This window comes from Plasmodium gonderi (assembly GCF_002157705.1).
Source record: "Plasmodium gonderi DNA, contig: Chr03, whole genome shotgun sequence".
Classification (NCBI taxonomy): Eukaryota; Apicomplexa; class Aconoidasida; order Haemosporida; family Plasmodiidae; genus Plasmodium; species Plasmodium gonderi.
In genome coordinates this window covers 830,007-855,038 of record NW_021628927.1, presented here as the reverse complement: position 1 = coordinate 855,038, position 25,032 = coordinate 830,007, and the positions used below count along the sequence as shown (strand labels likewise).

The 25,032-nt window shown below is 33.8% G+C and overlaps 7 protein-coding genes across 7 annotated transcripts; 4 read left to right on the top strand and 3 right to left on the bottom strand.

Annotated features, from left to right (window-relative positions):
* Positions 1–1,433: 1,433 nt before the first annotated feature.
* PGO_031770 (hypothetical protein) lies at positions 1,434–7,013 on the top strand (the record flags this gene model as incomplete). The annotated part of the gene is made up of 1 exon (XM_028686161.1): positions 1,434–7,013. The coding sequence occupies one exon, from the start codon at positions 1,434–1,436 to the stop codon at positions 7,011–7,013; it is 5,580 nt and encodes a 1,859-aa protein (XP_028541962.1).
* A 738-nt stretch (positions 7,014–7,751) lies between these two features.
* Positions 7,752–9,656, bottom strand: PGO_031760 (hypothetical protein, conserved; the record flags this gene model as incomplete). Its single annotated transcript, XM_028686160.1, has 1 exon — positions 7,752–9,656. One exon carries the CDS (start codon positions 9,654–9,656, stop codon positions 7,752–7,754), a length of 1,905 nt encoding a protein of 634 aa, XP_028541961.1.
* Positions 9,657–11,162: 1,506 nt separating this feature from the next.
* On the bottom strand, positions 11,163–12,980 carry PGO_031750 (hypothetical protein, conserved; the record flags this gene model as incomplete). Its single annotated transcript, XM_028686159.1, has 4 exons — positions 11,163–11,787; positions 12,128–12,190; positions 12,385–12,439; positions 12,644–12,980. The coding sequence occupies 4 exons, from the start codon at positions 12,978–12,980 to the stop codon at positions 11,163–11,165; spliced, it is 1,080 nt and encodes a 359-aa protein (XP_028541960.1).
* A 1,527-nt stretch (positions 12,981–14,507) lies between these two features.
* Positions 14,508–15,728, top strand: PGO_031740 (hypothetical protein, conserved; the record flags this gene model as incomplete). Its single annotated transcript, XM_028686158.1, has 1 exon — positions 14,508–15,728. One exon carries the CDS (start codon positions 14,508–14,510, stop codon positions 15,726–15,728), a length of 1,221 nt encoding a protein of 406 aa, XP_028541959.1.
* Positions 15,729–16,768: 1,040 nt separating this feature from the next.
* PGO_031730 (hypothetical protein, conserved) lies at positions 16,769–17,662 on the top strand (the record flags this gene model as incomplete). Its single annotated transcript, XM_028686157.1, has 1 exon — positions 16,769–17,662. One exon carries the CDS (start codon positions 16,769–16,771, stop codon positions 17,660–17,662), a length of 894 nt encoding a protein of 297 aa, XP_028541958.1.
* A 1,510-nt stretch (positions 17,663–19,172) lies between these two features.
* PGO_031720 (hypothetical protein, conserved) lies at positions 19,173–22,183 on the top strand (the record flags this gene model as incomplete). The annotated part of the gene is made up of 11 exons (XM_028686156.1): positions 19,173–19,228; positions 19,483–19,531; positions 19,688–19,790; positions 20,015–20,195; positions 20,396–20,419; positions 20,607–20,724; positions 20,952–21,029; positions 21,230–21,310; positions 21,505–21,579; positions 21,744–21,834; positions 22,098–22,183. The coding sequence occupies 11 exons, from the start codon at positions 19,173–19,175 to the stop codon at positions 22,181–22,183; spliced, it is 942 nt and encodes a 313-aa protein (XP_028541957.1).
* A 1,055-nt stretch (positions 22,184–23,238) lies between these two features.
* Positions 23,239–25,023, bottom strand: PGO_031710 (hypothetical protein, conserved; the record flags this gene model as incomplete). The annotated part of the gene is made up of 1 exon (XM_028686155.1): positions 23,239–25,023. The coding sequence occupies one exon, from the start codon at positions 25,021–25,023 to the stop codon at positions 23,239–23,241; it is 1,785 nt and encodes a 594-aa protein (XP_028541956.1).
* Between the last annotated feature and the right edge of the window lie 9 nt (positions 25,024–25,032).

Here is a 25,032-nt window from a genome sequence, read left to right as displayed (position 1 = left end):
ATCCATTCTCAGGTTTTGTCAACCTTTTATATATAATACATATGTGAAAAATTGCTTGACTTAACTAATAATGCAGCAAATATATATGTTAGTTACGGATAATGGATCTTTTTTTTTTTTTTTTTTTCTTTTTTTTTCTCCTTTTCTACTTTCCTAGTTTATTCATTTGAGAAGATATTCAGAAAGGAAATTTTCATGGAGTTCATTATATGTGAACATATAAAATGGAAGCAATTTTTATCGGAGGTCCCTTTTTTTTTTTTCCTGAACATTAAAAGTAAGGTAATTTTTTTAATTTGTAAATTTGTAGCCTTCGTGACATTGTGGAATAAAACACGCCCACCTCATTTATTTATTCACTTTTCTTTGTGTGCTAGGCTTTCGTGAAATGGGAAAAATTCAGTGCGTGAAGCAAGGGAAGAAGAAATGGTTTCTTCCATTCTCTCTACATGGACAGTCATGCATCGTTACATATACTAATATATGTATATATATATATATATATATATATATATATATATATATTTATGTATGTATTCGATGTACGTTGGACATATATTTTGCCCTTGTTGCCTTGCCGCTGAACTATGTTACCCTAGGATAATGCCATTCGCCTGACATGTTCAGGCTAAAGTTTTTGCTTTTTTAATTTAAGCTGTTTTCGTTCATACTTTTTTTTTTTTTTTTTTTTTTTTTATCTAACAATTATGAACGTAACAAAAGTCAATTTGTTTAACATTTACCGTTTTGCTTTACAGTTTTTTTTATGCTTTTTTTCCTGTTTTTTTACTCTTTTTTACTTTTTTCTTTTTTTTTCTTTTACGTTCCTTGAGAGAAACACCCACATAACGACATTTACGGAGTTATTGTTACAGGGGGTATACTCTATATATTCGTATATGTATATATTCATATATGTATATATTTATACATATTTAATTTATGTACTACAAATCCGTGAATTGTTTGTTTCCCCATTTTAGGGACAGCGCTTTTATGTACACGAGAAAGAGAAATTTACTACTTGAGGGTTTATCATTAACATATATGCATGTATAATATATAAATATATATATTTACTTATTTTCATATATATATATACACACATTTACATATAAACATATTTACATATATATATATGTATATATAACCCCTGTGGGTGGAGAATTATTTTTTTTTTTTTTTTTCTCATCGTGCCAAGTGAGGCGTACATATTTACTCTAAATGGGAAAAAAAAAAAAAAAAAAAAAAAGCAAACTGTTTTGTACTGATGTACGTGATAACTCAGCTCGTAGTGATCCAATCAGGCGATTAAACTGAATCTTCACGTTTGGTCACTGTTCGTGGTACAGCACATGTATAATAGTCTACACATACACACATATATATGTATATATAAATGTCCTAAATGCAACACGAGTAGTTGAGTCGATATGAAAAGGAAAAATCATCACAGCAAACACGATGATAAGCAAGAGGATAGAAGGCATCAGGAGGAACAGAGGGGTGAAAAGGTAAAAAATAATCATAAGAAAAATGAAGATAAGCGGAAAGGAGAAGGGAAAAGAAACAATGATGCTAAAGGCGAGGGTAAGAAAGTGCAGGAGAGGAAAAAGTATGAACTGGAAAGTATTCAAAGGAAGGATGACAATGATAGAAGGAAGAGGATGAAAACGGATGATAATCGAGTTGATGAAAAGCGTCGAAACGATGAACGTGGGCAGGATGAACGTAGGCATGATGAAAGTGGGCAGGATGAACGTAGGCAGGATGAACGTAGGCAGGATGAACGTAGGCAGGATGAACGTAGGCATGATGAACGTGGGCATGATAAACGTAGGCATGATGAACGTAGACACGAGGAGCGTAGGCATGATGACCGACGAAATGATGAACACCGACAGGATGAATCCCCCCACGAGGAAGATAAAAGACATACCCGGAAAAGAGGAATGGAAAAAAAGGATTCTTATAAAAAACACGATGATTTGTTGCATGCACGTGAGAAAAGTATGCACGACAGGAGGAGGTCGTCAAGTCATAGATACGGTCGAAGCAGGGATAGAAATTCCGTTGCACAATCCAAACACGCACAGAAACATAGACATAAAGATAGAAAAGCTAATAATAAGTGTGTTTCTCCATCGCGTGGTGATGTACACTCCAGGCGAAGTGAAAGTCAATATAGTAAAGATAATATGAATCGTGGAAAAGACCATCGCTCGCACATAATGAGGACCCCATATAGTGAAGAAGAACGGAAACGGAATGGAAATGATTCTGTAAATTATCACCATAGTCACAATTCTAATACTATGCGTATGTCTTGTAATGGCAACCAAAGGAATAGCTATATTTTCAAGAGTAACGAAAGTATGAATGATAACCATAACTATGGCTATAGCTGTAGTTATAACAGAAATGATGGAGAGGGTTCAACTTTGAACAATTCAACATTTCATTCGAATGAAGAATTAAGGAGAAACATCGACTTAGATGAGAAGAACATGGAGATAAGGAAAAGCGAGCTGAAAGATGAAGCGAATGGATTAACAACCACATCTGCTGTGATGAATCAAAACGGAGCTTGGTATGAACCGAATTTCGGGGACATCCTGATGAGGAATAGAAATATGCCTAATGGTAACTTTTCTTATGAAGGAGAAATGAAAATTGGAAATAAAAAAAATATGAAACTTAGGGATTACAAGATGAAAAATATGAAAAATGGAAAAAATGGAAAAAAGAACAAAAAGGGAAAAAAAATGAGAAATATGAAAAATAAAAATTCCGCCATATTTTTAAATGAAGAATATTTTGATCACAACCTCCAGCAGAATCAGCAGATGAAGAATATGTTTAACCAAGGAGTGCGAACAATGGATGAAAGTAATCCCCAAATCTCAGGATCTAGGAATTTTATGAACCCAGACAACGCGACCCATATCCCGGATCCATCTACGGGGTTTCAAAGCAATGCCACTATGGCTAATCTCGTCGGGCACAACAACAGCAATGTTAGAAATGCCAGTAATAGCAATATGAACGGCCATATGAACGGCCATATGAACGGCAATATGAACAGCAATATGAACAGCAATATGAACAGCAATATAAACAGCAATATGAACAGCAATATGAACAGCAATATAAACAGCAATATGAACGGCAATGTACCAACGGGAAGAAACACAAACAATTCCACGAACCTTTTTAACAATACACCGTTTCCCCATAGCAATGACATAGGAGGAGGATACACCAACAGGAGTAACAATAACCTTTTTAATGAAAGTCAAGCAGGGACAAATGGAAATCTACGATCTATTGCCACCATTGCTTCCCCCACTCCTGCAAATCCAAACAATATAAAAATCGGATCTACTGAAATGATGAATATTAACAACAGTGCTGTTAACAACCTCGTTGAAGAACCCAGAGATTTTTTTTTCAATCCCAATAAAAACAAATTGGGACAACAGCGTAACAATATTAATAATATAGGAGATTCAAACAATACTGCAATTCCACCTCCTCCATATTCTGCTTCAGCTAGTCATAGGAAGGGGTTGATTCTATTTCCAAACGATGGGCACATGAAGATGATGAGTAGCGGGAATGTGAGCAATGCAAATCTTAGCAGCAATCCTAACTTGATAAACAACTCAAACATGATAAACAACTCAAACATGATAAACAACCCGAACATGATAAACAACCCGAACATGATAAACAACCCGAACATGATAAACAACCCGAACATGATAAACAGCCCGAACATGATAAACAATCCGAACATGATAAACAATCCGAACATGATAAACAATCCGAACATGATAAACAATCCGAACATGATAAACAATCCGAACATGATAAACAATCCAAACTTTATGAATAATCCTAACATGATAAACAATCCGAACTTTATAAATAACCCGAATTTCATGAACAGCAAGTTCCCGCCCCCTGAACCCCTTTCAAACAGACATATGAAAAGTGGATACTCTCACAAGAACAACACAGTTGGAGATATCGACATTAAGGAGAATGCAAAATTTGAAAATACAATAACAAGTAATAATACAAATTTGAACATGATGATAAATGGTATTCCACCTCCACCTGACATAGATGTGAAGAGAGGGAAACTTACTGCACCCACGATTGGTGTATTTTGTGAAAATCAACCCCACATGCCGAACCCACAGAATCTACCTAGCCCACCGAGCCCTCCGAACCCGCCGAACCCGCCGAACCCGCCAAATTCTCAAAGGTACAACAATGCATTAATAAACAGAAATGGAATAAACAATCCGCCTCTTCCAAATTATGCAAATCCAAGTGGGAATCCTACTACTGCATCTAACGTGAACACTAGTGGCATCAAAAGCAGCAATAACCATGACGTGGCAATGAATAAGCAAAAAATTAATAATATGAAGATGAACGATAAAGGAAATGTTGCTAACCCCAACTACATCTCGTTGAGTGCAAATAATGCACACCTATCCCAAAATACAAATTTATTGAATAATAGAAGATTTAATATGAACAGCAATATGAATCTTTTGAAAAATGTTCCATCGTATATTTCGGAAGAGATGTTAGATTTAAATGAAAATAATTTGCATAATATGCATTCGAATGCTGGAAATATGAAAAATATAGCACCTCCATCTATAGTACGTGATAAGATGTTTATGGGGACATTTGACCCCACGAATGGCACTTCAGCCAATCTCATGAATAGCACTGTGGGAAATTATTACGATGATATGAATAGAGAATCTAACAACCATCTTCTAAATAACTCAATTCCTTCCCTTGTAAGCAACACAAATGCACCATTTCCTGTCAGATTTCCAAACAATGTTACACTTTCGAAAAACATACGCAATACTAGTGCCAGCAGTAGTAATATCACAAGAGGAATTGGAATAGGGTTAAATAACAACAAACTTCCGCTTCCGCCAGGCACTCCCACTTCCAGTGCTGGTGGTGTTACAATGTTTAAGAATCCAAACTATGATGGTACGAATGAAATGTTAATGAACTATCCCCCAGATGCAAGTACGAACCCAAATGTTAACCTGTATTCTAAGGAAGAGAACTGGAACTTCACGTACCTTCCAAATGCGGACACACATAATATGTACAGTACCATTTCTGACAAGAAGGGAAAATTTCAATCCGATGGATTTGTACCATCGCACCATATGAATAATCATATAACTCTAACATCTCTAAGTAAGGATGGAAAATCGCTAGGAAATCCCGGTTTCGATTTGGACACGAACTTTACTTCTACCTTCAGTCCCAACTTCGATCCCAGCTTCGATCCCAACTTCGATCCGAACTGTAATGCCATCCCGGATTCTCATTTCGATAAACTGAACATGGAACATGAGTCGACGAATGAAAGAGCAGGGTTGGGTGGTGGGATACGACTTGGTGTCAATGAACCTATAGATTCTATAGATGCACAGCATGATAGTATTGATAGAGAACACGATCAGAGTGACATGCTGGCACATAGTAACTTCAAAAGTGTGAATGATAACAGTGATGATGATGTGAGCAATGCAAATTATCAATGTGGAAATACCCGATCAAATGGACAATATAGTGGTAGTACCAATAAGGCACGAACAAGGGAAGAAAAATTGCATGAATGGTTGGAGAATCAGCTAACTAGCCAAACGAATATCATTTCTGATGCCTTACATCTAATACCGATGTTCATGAATAGCAATAATGGGAATTATTGTTTAGGAACGACGACAAATTCGGATTCTTCCCCTCGTGTTAGCAAACTAAACGAAAATGAGAATCCATGCGCAGACTTAGAATCCATTGTTGTATATAGCAAAAATGGAGAAATAAAAACAGATGTAGATGAACAAAAGAAAAAAATTCATCAAAAAAAATTACATATCAATAATGAATTCTACACAAATATTCTCATTCCAGAAAGTACAAAATTCTCATTTAAGGAAAAAATATCTTATAAAATATTTGAAAATGAACATATGAATAATATATTATCATCTACTTGTTACAACCACACTCAAGCTGATAATCTGTCAAATTGTTCAACATCCCATATTAGAGATCCTACCAAGCGCAAAAGCATAATGAGTCATCTGCCATTTAAGGAATCGCTAACTGATGAACAGGTAGAAGAAAATGATTTTCGAACAAAAATGATAAATTTTATCATGTCATCAAACAAGGAATTTTATAATGAACAAGAACACCACATGAAAGAAGAACAACAAAATAGTAGTGAATCAGCATGTGGTGAAAACACATTTAAATCTTGGATATCCAACCAGAGGCTCTTTGTACATGATGATGGACTTATGAACGAAAGTCTCTTCAGAAGTGGTGAGAACCTACAACATAAGGAAGAAAGTGGCAATACTGCCAGTAGTACTGACACACAGGAGAAGGAACAACTGTTAAATAATAAAGATCAAAATGGAAAAGATGAGAAGGGCAATAACATGAGTGACGACCAGGGTGGCATAGATAACAAAGTGGAGAAACAATTGAATGATGATCCGGACGAAAGTACAAATACATACCTCTTAAACTTAATGAAGAGTAAACTTAAAAACCCAATTTCGATTCTAACCGGTTTTAGCAGAACAAGCCAAAAAGAAGAAAAGCAGCAAGAAAGTACATCTGAATCAGAGGTAAAACGAAAAGAATCGAAAGGAAAAGAAAAAGACGAAGAAGATGATGATGAAGACAAAGGTGAAGGTGGAAATGAAGAATCCCCCAGAAAGAAAAAACTGCAATATGATCTTTCAGATTCTAATATAGGAATCACCCCAAAATTGTTCAGTTATAAATTATATTTACTCAAAATGTTATTACAAAATGATGCAATGGAAAAACAAATAAGTGACAAAAAGGTTTTGATGAACCAAATGGATATTCCATCTATGAATCTATTTCTATTGAATAATTATGCTATAACATCAGAAGACATTATAAATCCTTATTGAACTCTTCCTCCGAGTTCGTTGTAGGCAAATACACATTTGGCATATCAAAAACATGTACATGAATTTGGAGTGGGGAGGACGGATCTGTGTATAGGGAACCATGTGGTTATTTTTTTGTAAAGGTTTATACTCCTTGTATACATATGTAGTGTAGAAATCCATTACTTGTTCGTTTTCACTTTTTTTTTTTTTTTTTTTTTTTTTTTTTTTTAAATATATTATTCACCATGTCACAGTCGCACAATTTTTTAATTTATTTTATTTGACATAGAACTTTGTATTTACCTGTGCAGGTTTACATACACCTCTTGACGCTTTATATGAAAATATAATCTGTATGACACACAGGTACAGAAGAAACAGTGAAATGAAATGTATGCATTCCAAAAAAAAAAAAAAAAAACACATACAAACAAACATATATATACATACATATATTCACTCGTGGAGACGGGAAATAAAAATCGCTTTGATCTCATCGAAGCTAGTTAATAACTTTTTTATAAATTTATACAAGTGTGTGTGTTAAGGATATAAAAACGGGTATTAAAAAAAAAAAAAAAAAAAAAAAGTTTTAACACAAAAAGAAAAAAAGAGAAAAGTCAAAAAATAGTGGAGGAAAAAAATCTCTTAATGGAAATCTGTTCTCGTACAAGTACCACATTATATGCGTCTTCACGCAACCACTTTTCACCACAAGTGTGAATACACACACGTAGTAACAATCTCCTCACATGTCTATAACAGGTGGCAATCATCCGACATGTTCCTCTTCATTACTTCCTTTATCTTGTCTGAGGCTCTAAAATCTGCAATTATTTCTGTGCAGTTTTGACCTTCATACACTACACCTTTTCCAATTGTTTTATCTTCCATTTTTTCACATGCCCTTGCGTGGACCTTGGTAGAAAAGTTTCCTTGTGATTCAAAAACGACAGCCCCATTTGTCTTTTCTGTCATTTTTTCACCTGCCCTTGCATCTGCGTTGCTTTTCTCGCATAACTGTGCTTCGAAAATAGTTTTTTCAGGAATTTTCTTTATCAACTTTTCACATGCCCTTGCATCTGCGTTGCTTTTCTCGCATAACTGTGCTTCGAAAATTGTTTTTTCAGGAATTTTCTTTATCAACTTTTCACCTGCCTTTGCATCTGCATTGCTTTTCTCGCATAACTGTGCTTCGAAAATAGTTTTTTCAGGAATTTTCTTTATCAACTTTTCACCTGCCCTTGCATCTGCATTGCTTCTCTCACATAACTGTGCTTCGAAAATTGTTTTTTCAGGAATTTTCTTTATCAACTTTTCACATGCCCTAGCATCTGCATTGCTTCTCTCACACAGTTGAGATGTAAAAACAGTTTTTTTCTGTTTCTTTTCGATAACTCTTCTGTACGATTCGTTTCCTTCCAATTCTGTGCTATCCTCCAAATTTGCACATTCATGGATGGTTGGATTGTGATCATTCTTATGTGGATCTTCCCCATACTTAAAATCTGCCTTAGTCTTCTGCATCTTCTCACCTACAAAAATTGTTATTTTTTGGCTATTCCTTCTTTTGATTAAATATTCATTTATATTTTCTATCTTCTTTGGAACCCTTCCTTTGCTATGAATATCTATCGTTTTTTCATCAATTTCTTGGTTGACAGAAGACGAGTGAATTTCATTCTCTGTCTTACTGTTTTGGATATGTTCCCTTTGCATAGGATTACTTCTTTCCTTTAGACTTGAACTCATCCGATTGGGAGATTCAGTACTCTGTGAGTATACATCTAACTTAAATGCAATGTCTTCATGTGTTATATCCTCATGCGTTATATTCTCATGTGTTACATCCTCAGATGTAGTGGAAAATTTGTCGATTCGAGTCTTCACCACTTCTGCCTCCAACACGTCTATTGTATTTTCATCACCTTTTCGTTCTCCAAGCAAACTATCCATGTGTTCCTCAGCTTTTTTGTTGTCTCCTGCTTTTTCAACATGTATGTCTTTTTTTTTTTCCTCATCTGGTGTACCATAGCCCTCATTGTCGATTTTCATTTTTTTTTTTTTCTCTTTACATGCTTCTTGTTCTGGCAGATCCAAACTCAGAGTGTTATTTTTTTTGTACAAGGAGGGTACCATACTAAAAGATGAATTAGAATCATTACATCTTCTTTCATCTAAATTTTCTTTTGCATCTTTAAAAGACAAAGACGTCGTTTCTGAAGCTCCTGAACCCAGTGCCACTTCCATTGAAGATGAATTACTTGCTTTCTCTAAACCTGGAAATTCGACATCTCCCATGAAATGTAAACTGCCTTCTGAGCTAAAATTCTTATTTTGAAAATTTTCTGTAAATTTTTCGAATTTCATTTTTTCGCTGTCATTTGGAAAAACGTTGTTCCTTGATACACCATCTTCTCCATCGTTTGTATTTTCCGACATTTGCGTTCTATCTGATTTGTTTGATTTGTTTGATTTGTCTGATTTGTTTGATTTGTCTGATTTGTCTGATTTGTTTGATTTGCCCGATTTGTCTGATTTGTTTGATTTGTCTGATTTGTTTGATTTGCCTGATTTGTCTGATTTGTCTGATTTGTCTGATTTGCCCGATTTGTCTGATTTGTTTGATTTTCCCGAGTTGTCCTCTCTTTCATGCACCATCATGTCCTTTTAAAAGTAGAAGAGGCTAGAATGGTCACCTCAGGTATACTCCTAACGCAGACACAGCTGTTCCTAACTAGTGATGTGCGCATTAGCACGTTGTTACACGTGGAAATGCCTCAGGGGTGGTATTGAAAAATTGTTGTTGGAAAATCGTCTTTAAAACAAAAAACGACTCTATGTGAAAGTCTATACGATATGAACAAGTTGATAAAAATGGAAAAATAAAATATAAAAATAAAAATAAAATTAAAGGCTTAATCTCAGAGAGGAGGAAGGAGCCTCACTAAAATGTCATAAAAAAAAAAAAAAAAAAAAAAAAAATCGAAGTAGACGTTCTTTTTTTCTTTTTTGTGTTAATTACTTTGTTTCAGTTTCAAAAAAGGAAAAAAAAAAAAAAAAAAGAAAGAGTATTTTTCTGTCTCAAATAAATATTTGTTTAATTTTGGTGGAATGTGTTGAAGACAAGACCCCTTTTATTTTTTTCTGTTCTTTTTTTGTAAAATGTCACAGCATGTTTTTTTTTTTTTTGCGTTATTTATTTTTTTTATTTGTTTATTTTTTTATTTTTTATTTTTTATTTTTTGCTTTATTTTTTCTTGTGTGCAACTTGGGGAAAGATCGAGGTACGCGCCCTCTTCAGATTTATAAAGTGAAAGTTACAAGAGTCACTGATTTGGGTTTAAGAAACGCAATAATTTACTTAAACAGAATATTGGGAAAGATTTAATCTCCATTTGTCAAAGTGAACGTCAAAACCATGAAGGGTGTGGAGTGAGTAAGCAAAGAAGAAAAACACAGGCAAAAAAGGTGTGGCAAAAAAGGTGTGGCAAAAAAGGTGCGGCAAAAAAGGTGATAACAGAGCATGCGTATATGTAGACAAATAAATGAAATTTCTCCACCTTATCAACCTTGTCAACTTTCGGAAGACATGCAGGAAGGCTACAAAAAATAAAATGAGCTCAAATGATGATGTTGATCCCTTACAGCCATTTTTTTTTTTTTTTTTTTTTTTTCCCTCTATTTTTTATGAACATGTCAGGTTAAATTTGCCTATAAGTGTTGCAAAAAAGCTAACCGTGCTGATACACCTTTTTCAATCTTTGATATTTTCTCCTTTTTTTTTTTTTTTTTTTATCACAAAATTCACGTTTTTCCAATTAACCATGCTAAATAGTAAAATGGACCTAATAGACATGTTTCAAGCATCACATTGAGACAAATGCATGGACGTGAAAAATGGGAAAAAAAAAAAAAAAAAATTATCCAGGCTTAAGCAAAAATTCGAGTTTCCGTCAAACATGTAAAACGTTTAAAGGAAAATAATTGGACAAGGGGATGGACACAACACACATACCATCTATTTTGCCTCCATTTAATAACAAATGAATGTACATTATTCTGCATTTTCTGAAACTGAAACTATATGCAATCGAAAAAGGCTGTTCCATTCTTCGCTTTTCACCTCCCTTCCTCATGTCAATTCTTTACAATGTCATAATCTCCTCACACCCGAGTATCTACCTCGTACACCTTGCAGCAGAGGGCAATTCTTTTTTCTCCAGACTCAATCGAATTTTCTGAAATGTCTGATGGCCATAAATTGGACTGAGACGACAGAATTCCATTAACTCTAGCATAATGAATGGCTCCATTGTATAAATCAAAGGATGAACACAGGTGATATTTCTTTTTACATAAATTACTACTCATAGCAGTTGCATAGTTACACTCGTAATTTCCAACATAAACAAAATCTGTGTCATGTATTCCTGTTAGATTTGAAAAGGCAAATGAAATTAATTCTGATTTACTCAGACTTCTGCTAAAAAAATATATTTCATCTAAATATCCATTAAAACTAGAATAATTTATGCTTTTTCCAATTGTTATGTCTCCCTCTTTTTCTATTATTTTATTTTTTATGTATACAGAATTATCCAATACCCCATTCAAATACAGTTCGATTCGGTCTTCACTTAACTTTATGCCTACATTTGTCCACCTCCTTATTGCTATTTGTCCCATAGACGATAATCCTTCATTTGAATTTGCATCTTCAATTATTCTAACGGATATTCTGTTCATATGTGGGTGCAGCAACACGGCTATTTTTTCTTCCCCTTGGTGTCTGCGCGATAGGTGATGCACGGGTTTCTCAGGCGAGGTTTGCACTCTCATTTTTTTCACCCTCATTTTTTGCACTCTCATTTTTTTCACCCTCATTTTTTGCACTCTCATTTTTGTGCTCTCATTTTTGTGCTCTCATTTTTGTGCTCTCATTTTTTGCACCCTCAATTTTTGCACCATCATTTTTTCCCTGCTCGTGTGGTTGTGCCCTCGTCTGTGCATGGGACGACTGTGTCGACGTGGTTTACAATATTGGGGGAAATGGAAACGGATATGTTTCTATATTTTTTTCCTCGCACGTGCGATTACACAAATGCAGGGACTAAGAAGGGAGTTATTACATCTGTGAAAGAATGTTGCGGAAGTTATTCGTCGACCTTTCCAGTAAGTATATCCAGAAAACGCTGAGCAAAGTTTGGCAAAAGGGTAAAAGTTGCAACTGTGTATGGAGAATAGAAAAAAGGCAGCAAAAAAAAAAAAAAAAAAAAAAAAAAAAAAAAGCAGAACAAATGGATGAAAACAAAACAGCGGAAATTTGGCGAAGAAAAAGTTATGCACTTGTTCAGGCAAAAACGCGCCCATTTGACATTTCACGCACATGGTGAACTCAGTCGTTTTTAAAATGTCACTAGCGTGAACAAAACCCGAGTTGTCTGCAAAGTGGAGAGGGAGGAATGCACAAGAGGGTGAGCAGAAAGTGGAATCATAAACTGAGTTACTCACACGCGCGTGCAAATACAGATACGGATATGAACACACGCTTATATAACGTGTGGAAATCTGTTGACTTGCATTTTCACTCTAGCATCTTTGTTGGTTCAAATTCCCCCTCTTTTATGTCTCTTGGTTAAAAGTACCTCCCAGGAACGCCCCGCTGTACCCATGCCCATTAAAGCCAGGGGCAGGACGCACGAATTTGTGAATGTGATTATTATTCGCACTGTAATCAAGGGCATAGATATCATCAAATGTCCATTTAGCAATTAATCCATTTTGAACACTATCAGAAGTGACAACTGTGGATGTTCCTCCTAAGCACAAATTGTTAGGGATCCTCAGACATGTCTCAAATAATTTCTCAAAAGATCCTGAAAACGATATCTCGCTAACATAGCTGAAGAGAGACTTTTCAAGACTTGCCAATCTTAGACTCGTAAATAATACAACAAGGAATAACAGAGTTCTTTGCTTCATCTGTCCTGCACTATTTGGTAATGTGTGCATGTATCGCCACGCATCGCTATGTATCGCCATACATTGCTATGCACCGTTACGGGTGCATACTTTAAGAGACAACTCGTCCGGTGCGAAACAAAACAGATGAACGATTAGGTTAAGACGAACATGTTAGGAAAGAGATTATGAATGTTCAATTTTTCTTTTTCCTTTTTCACATATATATATATATATATACCCCTCTGAGGATTCAAAAGGAATAGGGCCATTAAAAAAAATGCATTTCTCTCTCTTTTTTTTCCTTCCTCCCTATGTGATGCACAATATTCACTCAAAGAATTTTTGGACTGAATGGATTTGCACTATATTTTAACCATTCCTAGCTTGATCGAGTAGCAGAAATTACTCATTTTGTATTGCATTGTATTGCACTGGTTTTTGTCTTACCTAAGACATATGAGAGGATTAAAAATGGGAAAACTTATATCTGCTCAGTCACTGTGTCTCTTGACAGGCGACGGGGAAATGTAGAACAGGAGGAGAAATACAAAAAAGTTGGAAAAATACAAAAAAGTTGGAAAAATACAAAAAGGCTGGAAAAATACAAAAAGTTTGGAAAAATACAAAAAGGTTGGAAAAATACAAAAAGGTTGGAAAAATACAAAAAAGTTGGGAAAATACAAAAAAGTTGGGAAAATACAAAAAAGTTGGAAAACCATGGAAAGTACAACTGTTTCTCACAACTTGGGTGTACCGCTTGCCCTTATGTGCACATAATTTTTTTTTTTTCACGTCTTTACATGCATGAAAAAAATAAGCACAGTTATAAAAACCAACGGAGAAAATATAAAACTACTTTATTCCCTTTTAACTTAACACAATGTAAGCTTATATTAAGTCAAGTATTTTTTTTTTTTTTTCGCTCGTGTACTTACACATGGAATTTCTCACATATTTATTTATTCTCCTAAAAAATAAAATGTCAAAATGTTGAGATAACTACATTTAGGCATAAATTAAATATATTATCATTTATGCATATTGAACCAAAAAGGAAAATAAAGATATAGCCTCCATTTTGACATACTATAATTCACCTTTTTGTCTTTTCTCACATGAGGACAGTTCTTATAGCTAATTAATTTTCTACATTTTTTGCCTGAACAGTCATGTGAATAAAGTGTCTACCAGGGGAAAAAAAAAAAAAAAAAAAAAAAAAAAAAGAAAAGCCACAAATTAGTGAAAATAAAGAAAAAGACAGGAACTAGGGAAGTCTCCTTATTATGAACAACATTATGCCTATGGCAATGGGATATGCTTGAAATTACCAATCTGCTCATTCGTGTATGCATTTGTAGTATTTTTATTTATTTATTTATTTTTTTTTTTTATTTACATATCTGTCTAGTTAGCCCCCTACTTATCACATTACTATAACTGTTTTTTTTTTTTTTTTTTTTTCCCCTCGTCCTGAATAGACAATGAATTGACACTGAATTGAGGCGGCATATTTCTCACAGCAAGCAACTTCTCCCCTAGTGCCTCATGAAGACCACAAAAGTGGAACACAGAGTATTATGTGATAGGAAATTACTAAAATTCGAAAACATATGTAGAGGAAACAACCATTCCATCATCCACTCCTGCCTATGGAATAATGATGTAGTAGCAGCACTTGATCATGTGAGAAAAGGAACTTCTCCTTTCGTGAGAGATGAATGCAATAGGACAGCTGTCGATCTAGCCATTACATTATTTATGAAGAAATTCCATGAATCTTTATTTACGTCTCTCATAACTGATTATATGTACACAAATAGGTTTGTCTCAAAAAGGTCATGTTTATCATATAACGAGAAAAACAGGATTGCCATTCAGGGCGTGTCAAAAATTTCACATTCAGAATATCCACCAATTCGGATAAACCAAGTGAACGAAACCAATCGAACGGATGTGGCAAACCGTGTGACTGAAACGGATCAATTGGATATATTAACACCATTCCTGATTACAAAGGGAATAAGAAAAAAAAAAAACACATATTTTTCCTCATTGGAAACGTCTCCTTGCCATGAACTGGATTGTACTTTGGGAAAATGGACTCAAGATGCAATATCTCAATCGGAAAAAGTTGTAACCATATGTGTAACTAAGCCTGTCCAAGCACAACTTGATGAAATTTTGAAAATACTAAAAGCTTTGCTATTTTTTATAAAAACATTAAGCAAGAATATTAGATTGAGAAAATATTCCGAGAGTACTGTGAAAGAACAAATTTCCAAATTGTCCTTTCCTTATCTGTACAACACAACTATGCATACACTTTTTAAAATTTTTTCTTATGATCATGGTCAGATAAAAAAATGGAATATAAAAAATCCAGCTGATTCAAGAATATTAGTTAGAAAAATACTTTCAAAAAATTTAGTAGGTAATGAAATTATAAAATTTATGGGGAAATGTTTATTCTGTTTTTCTAAACTGGTACATATATTTGGAGAAAAAGTGTATCAACTGGAATCCATAACTTCTCAGTATTTACTACACATGTCTTTCACGTTTGATAATGAATATTTGTTTAACGTCATAGTTAATAAGGATAATATTTTTCAGCAAACGGAAATATTTCATTGGGACAAACTAATCGATTCGATCTCACCTTATAAGCATTCATTTCGTTTTTACTATCAACCGTTAATACATGCTAGACTGAAAAAGTTCTTTATTGAACGGATGGAGAGTGTCCTACGAGAGAACGTTACATAAGCAAAAAAAATAAAAAAAAAAAAAAATTACAATTTAACATTAAATACCAAATATATAACTCTTCTTCAATTACGCAAAAAATATGAAGAGCTTGAACGGACCATACATTACATTTTGATGATGTAAAAATGAGGGTGGGGAGAGTTGGGCGAGGGAACAACGTGATAGACCATATGTACATCCATATCTAGTCAAAAAGGAAAAAAAAAAAAAAAAATAGTGCAACTCAGTAAATGCGCTAAAAATTGTTATTTAAATGGGGTCCCCTTATATCCTCCCTCTCATCATTAGTTGGTACAATTACGTTCAAGGTTCAACTGTATCATGTGCATGAATATATATCTCCACTTTGAACATATGTATTATTTATCTTTTCATATTCTACTCTCTTCTCAAACACAAAACGTTATCCATTTTTTTTTTTTTTTTTTTTTTTTTTTTTTGTGCACTTTGGACATAAAATAATAGTTGTTACTCCCCCCACATTTAATGTCGGAATAAGTCAAGAGTGTGAGTTCTATTACCTTTACAACTTCACCATTTTGGTAACTTCCACCATTTGTGTCCTTTTTCAAAAGTACAAATTGGGGTGTGACTTCTCTATTTTGACTTTTTAAAAAAAAATATATATCAAATTTTTTGTGGTAAAAAATAACCTGAACTGTTCAGGCGAATTGATGAGAAAAATGGAGAACATAAAATAAAAGGGGTGCATAGGATAGGAAAAAAAAAAAAAAAAAAAAAAAACTTCTTTCTTTAAATGATATTTACCTGGGTTGATGTGTTCATATATTGTATTTTTCCTAAAAATTTACATAACAGTTATTACAACTGAGGGGGAGGGGGGAGAGAGAGGTGTATATTTCTCTCTGCTTTTTTACAAATATACTCTACATATTGTGTACTTATTCCCTTTACATATATGTAGCCCATATCATTATGTGTACATCTCTAAATTCCCTTACTGAGTCATATTTTTTTTTTTTGTGCTTAAAAAAGAAGAAAAAAAAAAAAAAGTGAGAAGATCACTGAAACTTTTAATGGCTAACAGCAAATTCGCATACGTTAAACAGTTCGAGGAAGAAAAACGAATCCTATTGAACTGCTACTTCATTGTAAGAATAGATGGAAGTGATTTTAAGAAATTCACAAAGACACATGTATACACAAAACCAAATGACATTAGAGGATTAAATCTAATGAACTCATGTGCAAAGAAAGTGATGAATAAATTTGATGAAATAGATTTAGCATATGGACACTCAGATGAATATAGTTTCCTATTCAGGAAAAAAGCAAAAATATGGAATAGGAGATATGATAAAATATTAACAAACGTTGTATCTTATTTTACATCGTCTTTTATTTATCAATGGAAATTCTTCTTCTCTGAACAGGAATTAGTTTATCCACCATGTTTTGATGCAAGAATTATTATATTCCCCACAGAAAAAGAAACGAAGGATTATTTTTCCTGGAGACAAGTAGATTGTCATATTAACACTCAATATAATGAGTGCTTTTGGAATCTTATTCAAAAAGCTAATTACTCGAAAGACGAAGCATATAAATTTTTATTAACAACTCAAAAAAAGGAAAAAAATGAGCTGCTTTTCTCGCGATTTGGAATTAACTACAACGATTTGCCAGAAATTTTCAGGCGTGGGTCCATCATAATTAGGAACAGTGCTGCTAATACCACCAGGGCTGAAGTTAACACCGACATTGCTATAGACTGCGTGGAAAAACAGAAACAGGGAAGAGGAGATGAAGACTTAAAGGCACCCATCGTGGAGGAAAAACGAGATGATGCTTTCACAATGTATACCCCAACGAAACAAACAAAAGAAAGCATGACAAAATTAATCCTCTCACACGAAAATCTCGTGTGTGATCGTTTTTGGAACAAGTACGGATTTGTGTTTGACAAGTGACTATGGGTAGTGGCGATGCTACATCTGCACGCAAACGAATGGATCAAAAAAGGGGCAAAAAAAAGGGGCAAAAAAAAAAGAGACATAAAAAGTGTTACCAGATAAATGCCATAAGGAAAAAAAAAAAAAAACGATTCCCATATGTTTTTTTTTTTTTTTTAAAGGAGTGTACATAATTTCTCACCACAAGGACATATACAGATATGTGTACACCTCCGACATGCCATTTGAATGCATCAAAGGAAAGACACAAACTCAAACACGAATGTCTGTTAGCTCGTTCGTGTATGAGGGTGAGTATTTTCTTCTAGTGGTCAAAATGTTTTCTTTCGATCCCCATTGTCTGGATTTCAAATTTCAAACGAGGATTCAATTCCACAGTTTACCAAAGAATCTCGTATCTCCTTGTAAAATGAGAAAAATTTATTTTGAAATAATTAGACACTCCAAAAGTGCATATACTATGTGTGTACTGTTTCGTATTAAAAAAAAAAAAAAAAAAAAAAAGAAAGAAAAGTTACATATTGAACAAATGGTACTAGGTCAATACACACATTTTCACAAAAATTTTCATCAAAGCTGAGAAATCCTCATAATATGCACGTGTGTATGCTTGCGTGAGTGCGTATCCCAAAAAAAAAAAAAAAAAAAATATATATATATATATCTAAAATAAAATAAAAAAAGGCACAAGGTAAAATATTGCAAATTGTACCTTTATGTAACGTAACATGTGGTCTAACCAAGTAGGACAGGCTTCTTTTATTTCATTCTTTCATTCTTTCATTCTTTCGTTCTTTCATTTTTTTTTTTTTTTTTTTTTAAAAAGTCTCTTTCACGCATAAGAGTATTTTTGCATATCGCGCTCTGGGGAATACGGCATGTGCTCTTATCCCCTTGCATACAAGTGCACGAATGTTTTTTGTTTTTTTTTTTTCACTTTTGTTTTCTTTCTTGTTTTCATTTTTGTTCTCATTATTGCTTTCATTATTGCTCTCATTATTGCTCTCATTTTTGTTCTCATTTTTGTTCTCATTTTTGTTCTCATTTTTGTTCTCATTATTGTTCTCTTTTTTGTTTTATTTTATTTTGTCTTGTTTTTTCTAACCTTGTCTTGTTGAGTCTTTTTTTTTTTTTTTTTTTTCTTTACTGCTCTTTTTTTTCCTGTTCTTTTGCATTTTTTCCAGAATGGTAGCTCTAGTTGCCTTCCAAATGAAACCCCTACATCCTTAGAGCGAAATATGAATAAGGAAACATTTCTGAGTTCATTCATAAAAATTAGTTTCACCCTATCCATAAGTTGACGTGATATTTTTACATTATTCCATGTATTTAAATTTCCTAAAAATAATTTTGATGAATTTTACACAAGTGTGGAGACAAGAGTCTTAAAATCTTTCGTTTGCCCCTTCCCCTTTTTTTTTTTTTTTTTTTTTTTTTTTTTGACATTCTAAACACTGAACTGTTTCCTCTCGGAGCTTCGTGTATATTCCAGTTCAAATAAAACAAAATGATCTCGTCAAGTGGTAAACGGAACCAAAGAAATGACCCAATCCGATTCAACGAGTAATGACTCACCAGGAAAAATCGTCATAGGGACAAATAATACGTGCACCATTTATATATATATGTATATATATGTATATGTACACATACAAGTATGCCTGTGTACATCTTCTCTTTCCTGCCTTTGCAACTGTCGTTCCCAATATGCCAACTTCATAAAATAGAAAAAGACAGTTTTGCAAAATTTTCTCTATCTCAAATTGTATCTCTTTTGCTTATCCCTCACTCACTCACACACACACATATACCTTCAGTGTAGCTGCCGGAAAGCCAACCTACTCAAGAGAAACGAATCATTGCAAAGTAGGAAATCCAAATGGGGAATAAATTAACAAATAGTTGGACATGCAAATGTACGCTTCTTCTCCATCGTGTTTCCATTATCACTGCCATTACTGCTTCCATTACCAATACAATAACTACCCACCTACCTACCTACACACACACACACAATCGAAGCTATTCTATGAGACAACCGAAGTGAAATTAAAAAGTAGTATAAGAAATATCAATCATAGAAATAAAACATCTGTGTTTGATGAAACTGAAGATGAAAGGAGAGGTAGGTGCATTACATGCTATATATATTTGTGCACCTACGTAATATTTTTGCTTAGTTACACGTCTCAAAGTCCATTGTCATATTTTTTCAATTCTACAAAAGAGCATGCACACAGTTGTGCACATAATTGTTTCCAAAAAAAACCAGAAAACAGAAACCCTTAGTTTTCCTTCACTTTCACTGTATTCAATTTTTTCACTACTTTCACTTCACCCCAATGGCAGACCAGAATAAGAACAACGGACATTACACGGCCCACAAATTTACGAAGAAAAAAATATCTGAAAACACTTCAGGAGAAATAAAAAAGATATTACAGCACGAGCCTTTTCAAGTGCTCAGCAAAAAAAGTGGAAGAAGAATTTATTCTGATTTTAAAAGTGGGGGCATTTTTTCTAACGAAAGGTTGACACACAAACACAAGAGAGAGAGAGAGAGAGAGAGAGAGGAGAGAGAGAAAAAAAAAAAAAAAACAGTGCTTTTAATGCAAATATCATCGGAACAAAAGTGTATATATATATATATAATAATTAACATTGATATCCCTCCCTTCCATTTTTTTTTTTTTTTTTTTTTTTTCTCTATCATTATGCTCTTCTCTTCAGCAGAGACACAGGACAAAAGAGGAGGTCTCTTGAAAAAGCAAAAAAAAAATTCGAAAATTTGGAAAAATTCACACAAAAGAAATGAGTTCATGTCTCACATTGGTCTATTATAATGTTTGCAAGAAGAACCACTTTACTGAACTTGACTCATGTATTTTTTTTATTTTTCTCTCCCTCTCTCCCATCTCATTTCATTTCACACAAATTACAGCTCTAAAAAGACTAGTAGTTACAGCTTGAATAACAACCCATACAAATGGGGTATAGACGTTCTTAGATATACATTACCACCACCGAAAAGGAATTATAGACATATTAATAATTTATCAGTAAGTGTTCATACTAAATTAGCTAGTTTGTAATGATAACCATGGATGGAATATGCTCTCTCTCCATTTTTATGAGCATTCTCGTCACTGTTCACCATTTGTTTTGTCTTTCCACGTACATACACCATACATATGATAATTAGAATGTTAAACAGTGCTAACCAATTCTGAATAATGTGAAAAAAAAAAAAAAAAAAAAAAAAAAAAAAACGATTCCCCAATTTTAGACCTGCCTTGTACCAAATATAAGTGCCGATTCGTTCATTCCTCAAAAAAACAAAAGTCATTACATGAGCCAGTTGGAGGTAAGTATAAAATTTACTAATGCAAGAGAGGAAAAAACAAAACAAAGTTATTCACCATAAGCATACATACAACCCGGGAAGTATAACGAGCTTAATCCCAATCAACTCTAAAACCAAATAGACTCAAAACAAATTAGCCTCTAAACCTTAACACTCTAGTCACCCTAACCCTCTAATCGCCTTTGCCTTTTTTTTTAAAGAAATCCCTGTGTCCAAAGGAAAATGCACCCATTCCAAATTCCAGCAGAAAGATGATTCATTATAACGAGACCAAGCTCGACGTATGATTATTTTATCAAGAGTGTTCTTATAAAAAAAGGGGTTTATATTTCCATTATGAACTACACAAGTGGATAGAGTTCCTCTCCTCCCCTTCTTCTGTACTGTTTGTGAATGAACGTGTGTGTGTTTTTTTCTGTATTGTTCCCTTGTTGGTGTGCCATTTCATTTTTCTCCCAATTTTAACGTCGCATAGATAAACTGCGTTCCAAAGGAAACCGAAGAGAGAAAAATAAAATTCAAATCCTCATATCACAGGGACAACTTAAATGTTACAAATAAACGAATTAGACAACATGCGTTTTTGAATTGAATAATGAAAAGCACCTAAGTTTTATACATCTACTTGATCGATTGACTCCTCTTCAACATTTTCACATTTCTCTTTCTTTCTCCTCCCTCTCTACTTTTTTTTTTTATTTTCTTCATCTGAAGAATGATCTCATACCCATTGAACATAGTGATAGAAAACCCTTTCACATAAATACCATTTGCAAGAATAAGCATTGTTCCATCGCCTTTAACTGTACGATTTTTTTTTTTTTTTTTTTTTTTTTTATTTCTCTCTCTCATGCACACAATGATTAGTTTACCTGTGAGAAAAAGATTCTACATTGACAGCATGCATCGTTACATCTGTTATCATTGCAACTGATGTACATCTTTTCGATGTACATTGTCATATGTAACATTGTGACTTACCTCTATCCTATATCAACAATTCTCCATATTGAGACAAAGCCGATTCAGTTACACCTCACTCCACTTCTCCTCCTTCTACCCTCAAAGATGTAAGAGAACCCTCACCAATCAGATCAGGAAAGAGAATCGGATACGTAACAACAAAGAGAGAAGATTCCATATTTTTTTTCTGAACATAGTAGAATGTAGAACACCTTTGATATTTCCTCTTCCCGAGGTCCTTTGTGAATCTGCTTTTTGTCAATTCATTTGAAAGCCTACACCCTTTCCTCTTCATTCCCGTTTAAGCCTTGTCAGACGGATTCATCTATGCTCAGATGTAAATCAAACAGAGTTATTCTGTTCCATCCATTTCTTTAATTTGTCTTTTCAATTGCAAATGAGGGAAAAAAAAGTGGAAGAAAAAATTTTTTCCTCATGTTCTCTTCAAATTTTTTCTTCAAATTTTTTCTTCAAATTTTTTCTTCAAATTTTTTCTTCAAATTTTTTCTTCACATTTTCTCTTCAAATTTTTTCTTCACATTTTCTCTTCACATTTTCCTCCTTTTTTCCCCATCAAGGTGCAAAATTGCATATTAGAGGGGGACAAAAAAAAAAAAAAAAAAAAAAAAAATGTGTTCTTCCACATGGAGTTCACACAATTTTTTCTTTTTTTTTTTCACGTCACATTTGAAATTATTCCTATTTGTTGTGTTATTCCATTTTGTCAACTCGGCTTATTTGCATAGAGGCTAGAGATAATAACTTGTGTTCTACGTATTTAGCGTTAAGAATTTTTTTTTTTTTTTTTTTTTTTTTTTTTTTTTGTACTGTTGTGTGTGATGTTTCCATTTATGAACTCCTTGTACAAGGGAGAGAAAAATCTATCCCGTTTATTTTTTTATTTCGTCTTATTTTTTCCTCACTTGGAGGTGCATGTGACAGACCCTTTTTCTAAAACCAATTTTGTTACTATGCCCATTAGGGTGTAATTTTTTTTTTTTTTTTTTTTTAAAAAGCACATCATACACAATTGTTGAGAAGTTAGATATATGTTACCTCAAAATGGTTTCCATATGAATTTCCAAAGTGAGGTGTAAAAAATTGGATTCTTCCCAGGGAGTAGCGAAAAGTGTTAAATGATGAATTTATAGAAAGAATCTTAACGAATCAATGATTTAAGCCATTTTCACTAGACAGAAGCAGTTTTTTTTTTTTTTTTTTTTTTTTGGATACTTTGGAACTTCTTTCAATGTAACACAAGATTTGAGAGATTCATAGTTGTCTTCCTCTTTGGATAGACAGGAGAACCTCTCAAATCTATTATACGTTTTCGAGGGAACAGGACTAGCCAAATGGGTTTGCAGATTCGACAACATCTAGTCTGAAGGGGAGATAGCTTAACAGGTTCTTCATGAGTAGTATCAAAAAGTGTGTGATACTTTGCAATGACAGGTATGGCAAAATGTTTTCTGCATAACTGAATGATGTTCATACATTTGCATGCTTCTAGTTCTTCTTTCCTGTGTTCTTGTTTATCATAAATGTTTGGAATTAAATCTGGATAGGTAGGTAAAGATATTTTCGAATAAGAATTCTTTTCTTTATTATAAACATTGTTAAATTTTTTATCTTCATGATCATACAATTCATCCAGCAAGTCATATTCTTCATCCTTTTCAGGACATGAACTCGGATACATGTGTGAATCATCATAAGATGTCAACTGAGGAGGAACAATTTTTTGATTCACAAAAACGGAAAAGGAGCAAAATGGAGGCACAGATGCATTATTACAAGGTCCCTCAATGTCGTCTATCCAGAACCCAGGGCATGCAATAAGGGTAGCTAAACATTGAGGGAAACAAACTGACATTGTTTCTGCTACTTTCAAACCTATGGGTAACCAACATATTGGAAAAATAGATGCACAATACATTCCAAGATATGCCATAGCACATATTCGATATTGTGTATCCGATGTTTTTCCTACTTTAGATGCATATTTTGCTGGGAAGCTTGAGATAACTCCGTTCATTATAGAATCTGTAATATCAGCTGTCACGAATTCTGCAGCTGTTATAGGGTATAAGACAGAACCCAAACAATTTTTCCCTGTCACCATTGGTAAGCATGGAAGTGGTCTATTAATCCATACTGGTGGAGGTATTAAAGGAGGTACAATATCCACTACGGAGCTAGCCACTGATTGAATTAATCCTTTAACCATAGTTAAACTTTGCATTAACATATTTGCTAATCCAGGTTCTTTTATAGATGCAGGAGTTTCGATATCTTCTAAAGAATCTTTCATCCATTTGCTTAAGTTGTTTCCATACACCGATCTGATGGGGCCACCTGGGTATTCAACATTTCCTTCTCTACCTCCAGTTATTCGTGTCTCTTTTATGTACACATCCTTACTTTGGTAGTTACCTTTATCTGTACTTCTCTCTAGTTTCACCATTCCATTTGGACCCCTATCACAATGTGGATAAGATCTATTATATTTTTTCCTTTTCCGTCTTTCTAAAAATTCATCATTATTATGTCTCTTTTCTGTCATGATATTTTCCATAAAGACATTATACCCATCTACATCGAAGTGACTTAGCGCTGATTTATACAAAGTAAGGAATATCTCTTTCTTCATGTTGCTTCCTTTTATTGCTCCTTTCAGATTTGAAAATGAATTATTCCTCGATTTGCTTTCTTCACTTCCGTCTGTGTCTTCTGTTAAAAACTTGTATAATTCATTTGGGTCCGCAAAATTTACGAGCCCATCTAAATCAACACCTGTGTGCTTCTGCAATTCTGGGAGAGGCTCCTTTCTGTAAATCATTTCTCCCTCTCTGTTTGAATTCATTGTGATATCTCCAGTTGATATTCCCTTGTCTTGGTTTACCAATCCATTTTTCTCTTGCACCATTTCTTTTTTTCTCCTAATCTGATAGTGAAGTGCGTTATCAGCATATCCGAACAGACATGGCACAAGGAACAAAAATACAAAACAAAATAAAAATGACAACTTCATTTGGATAAC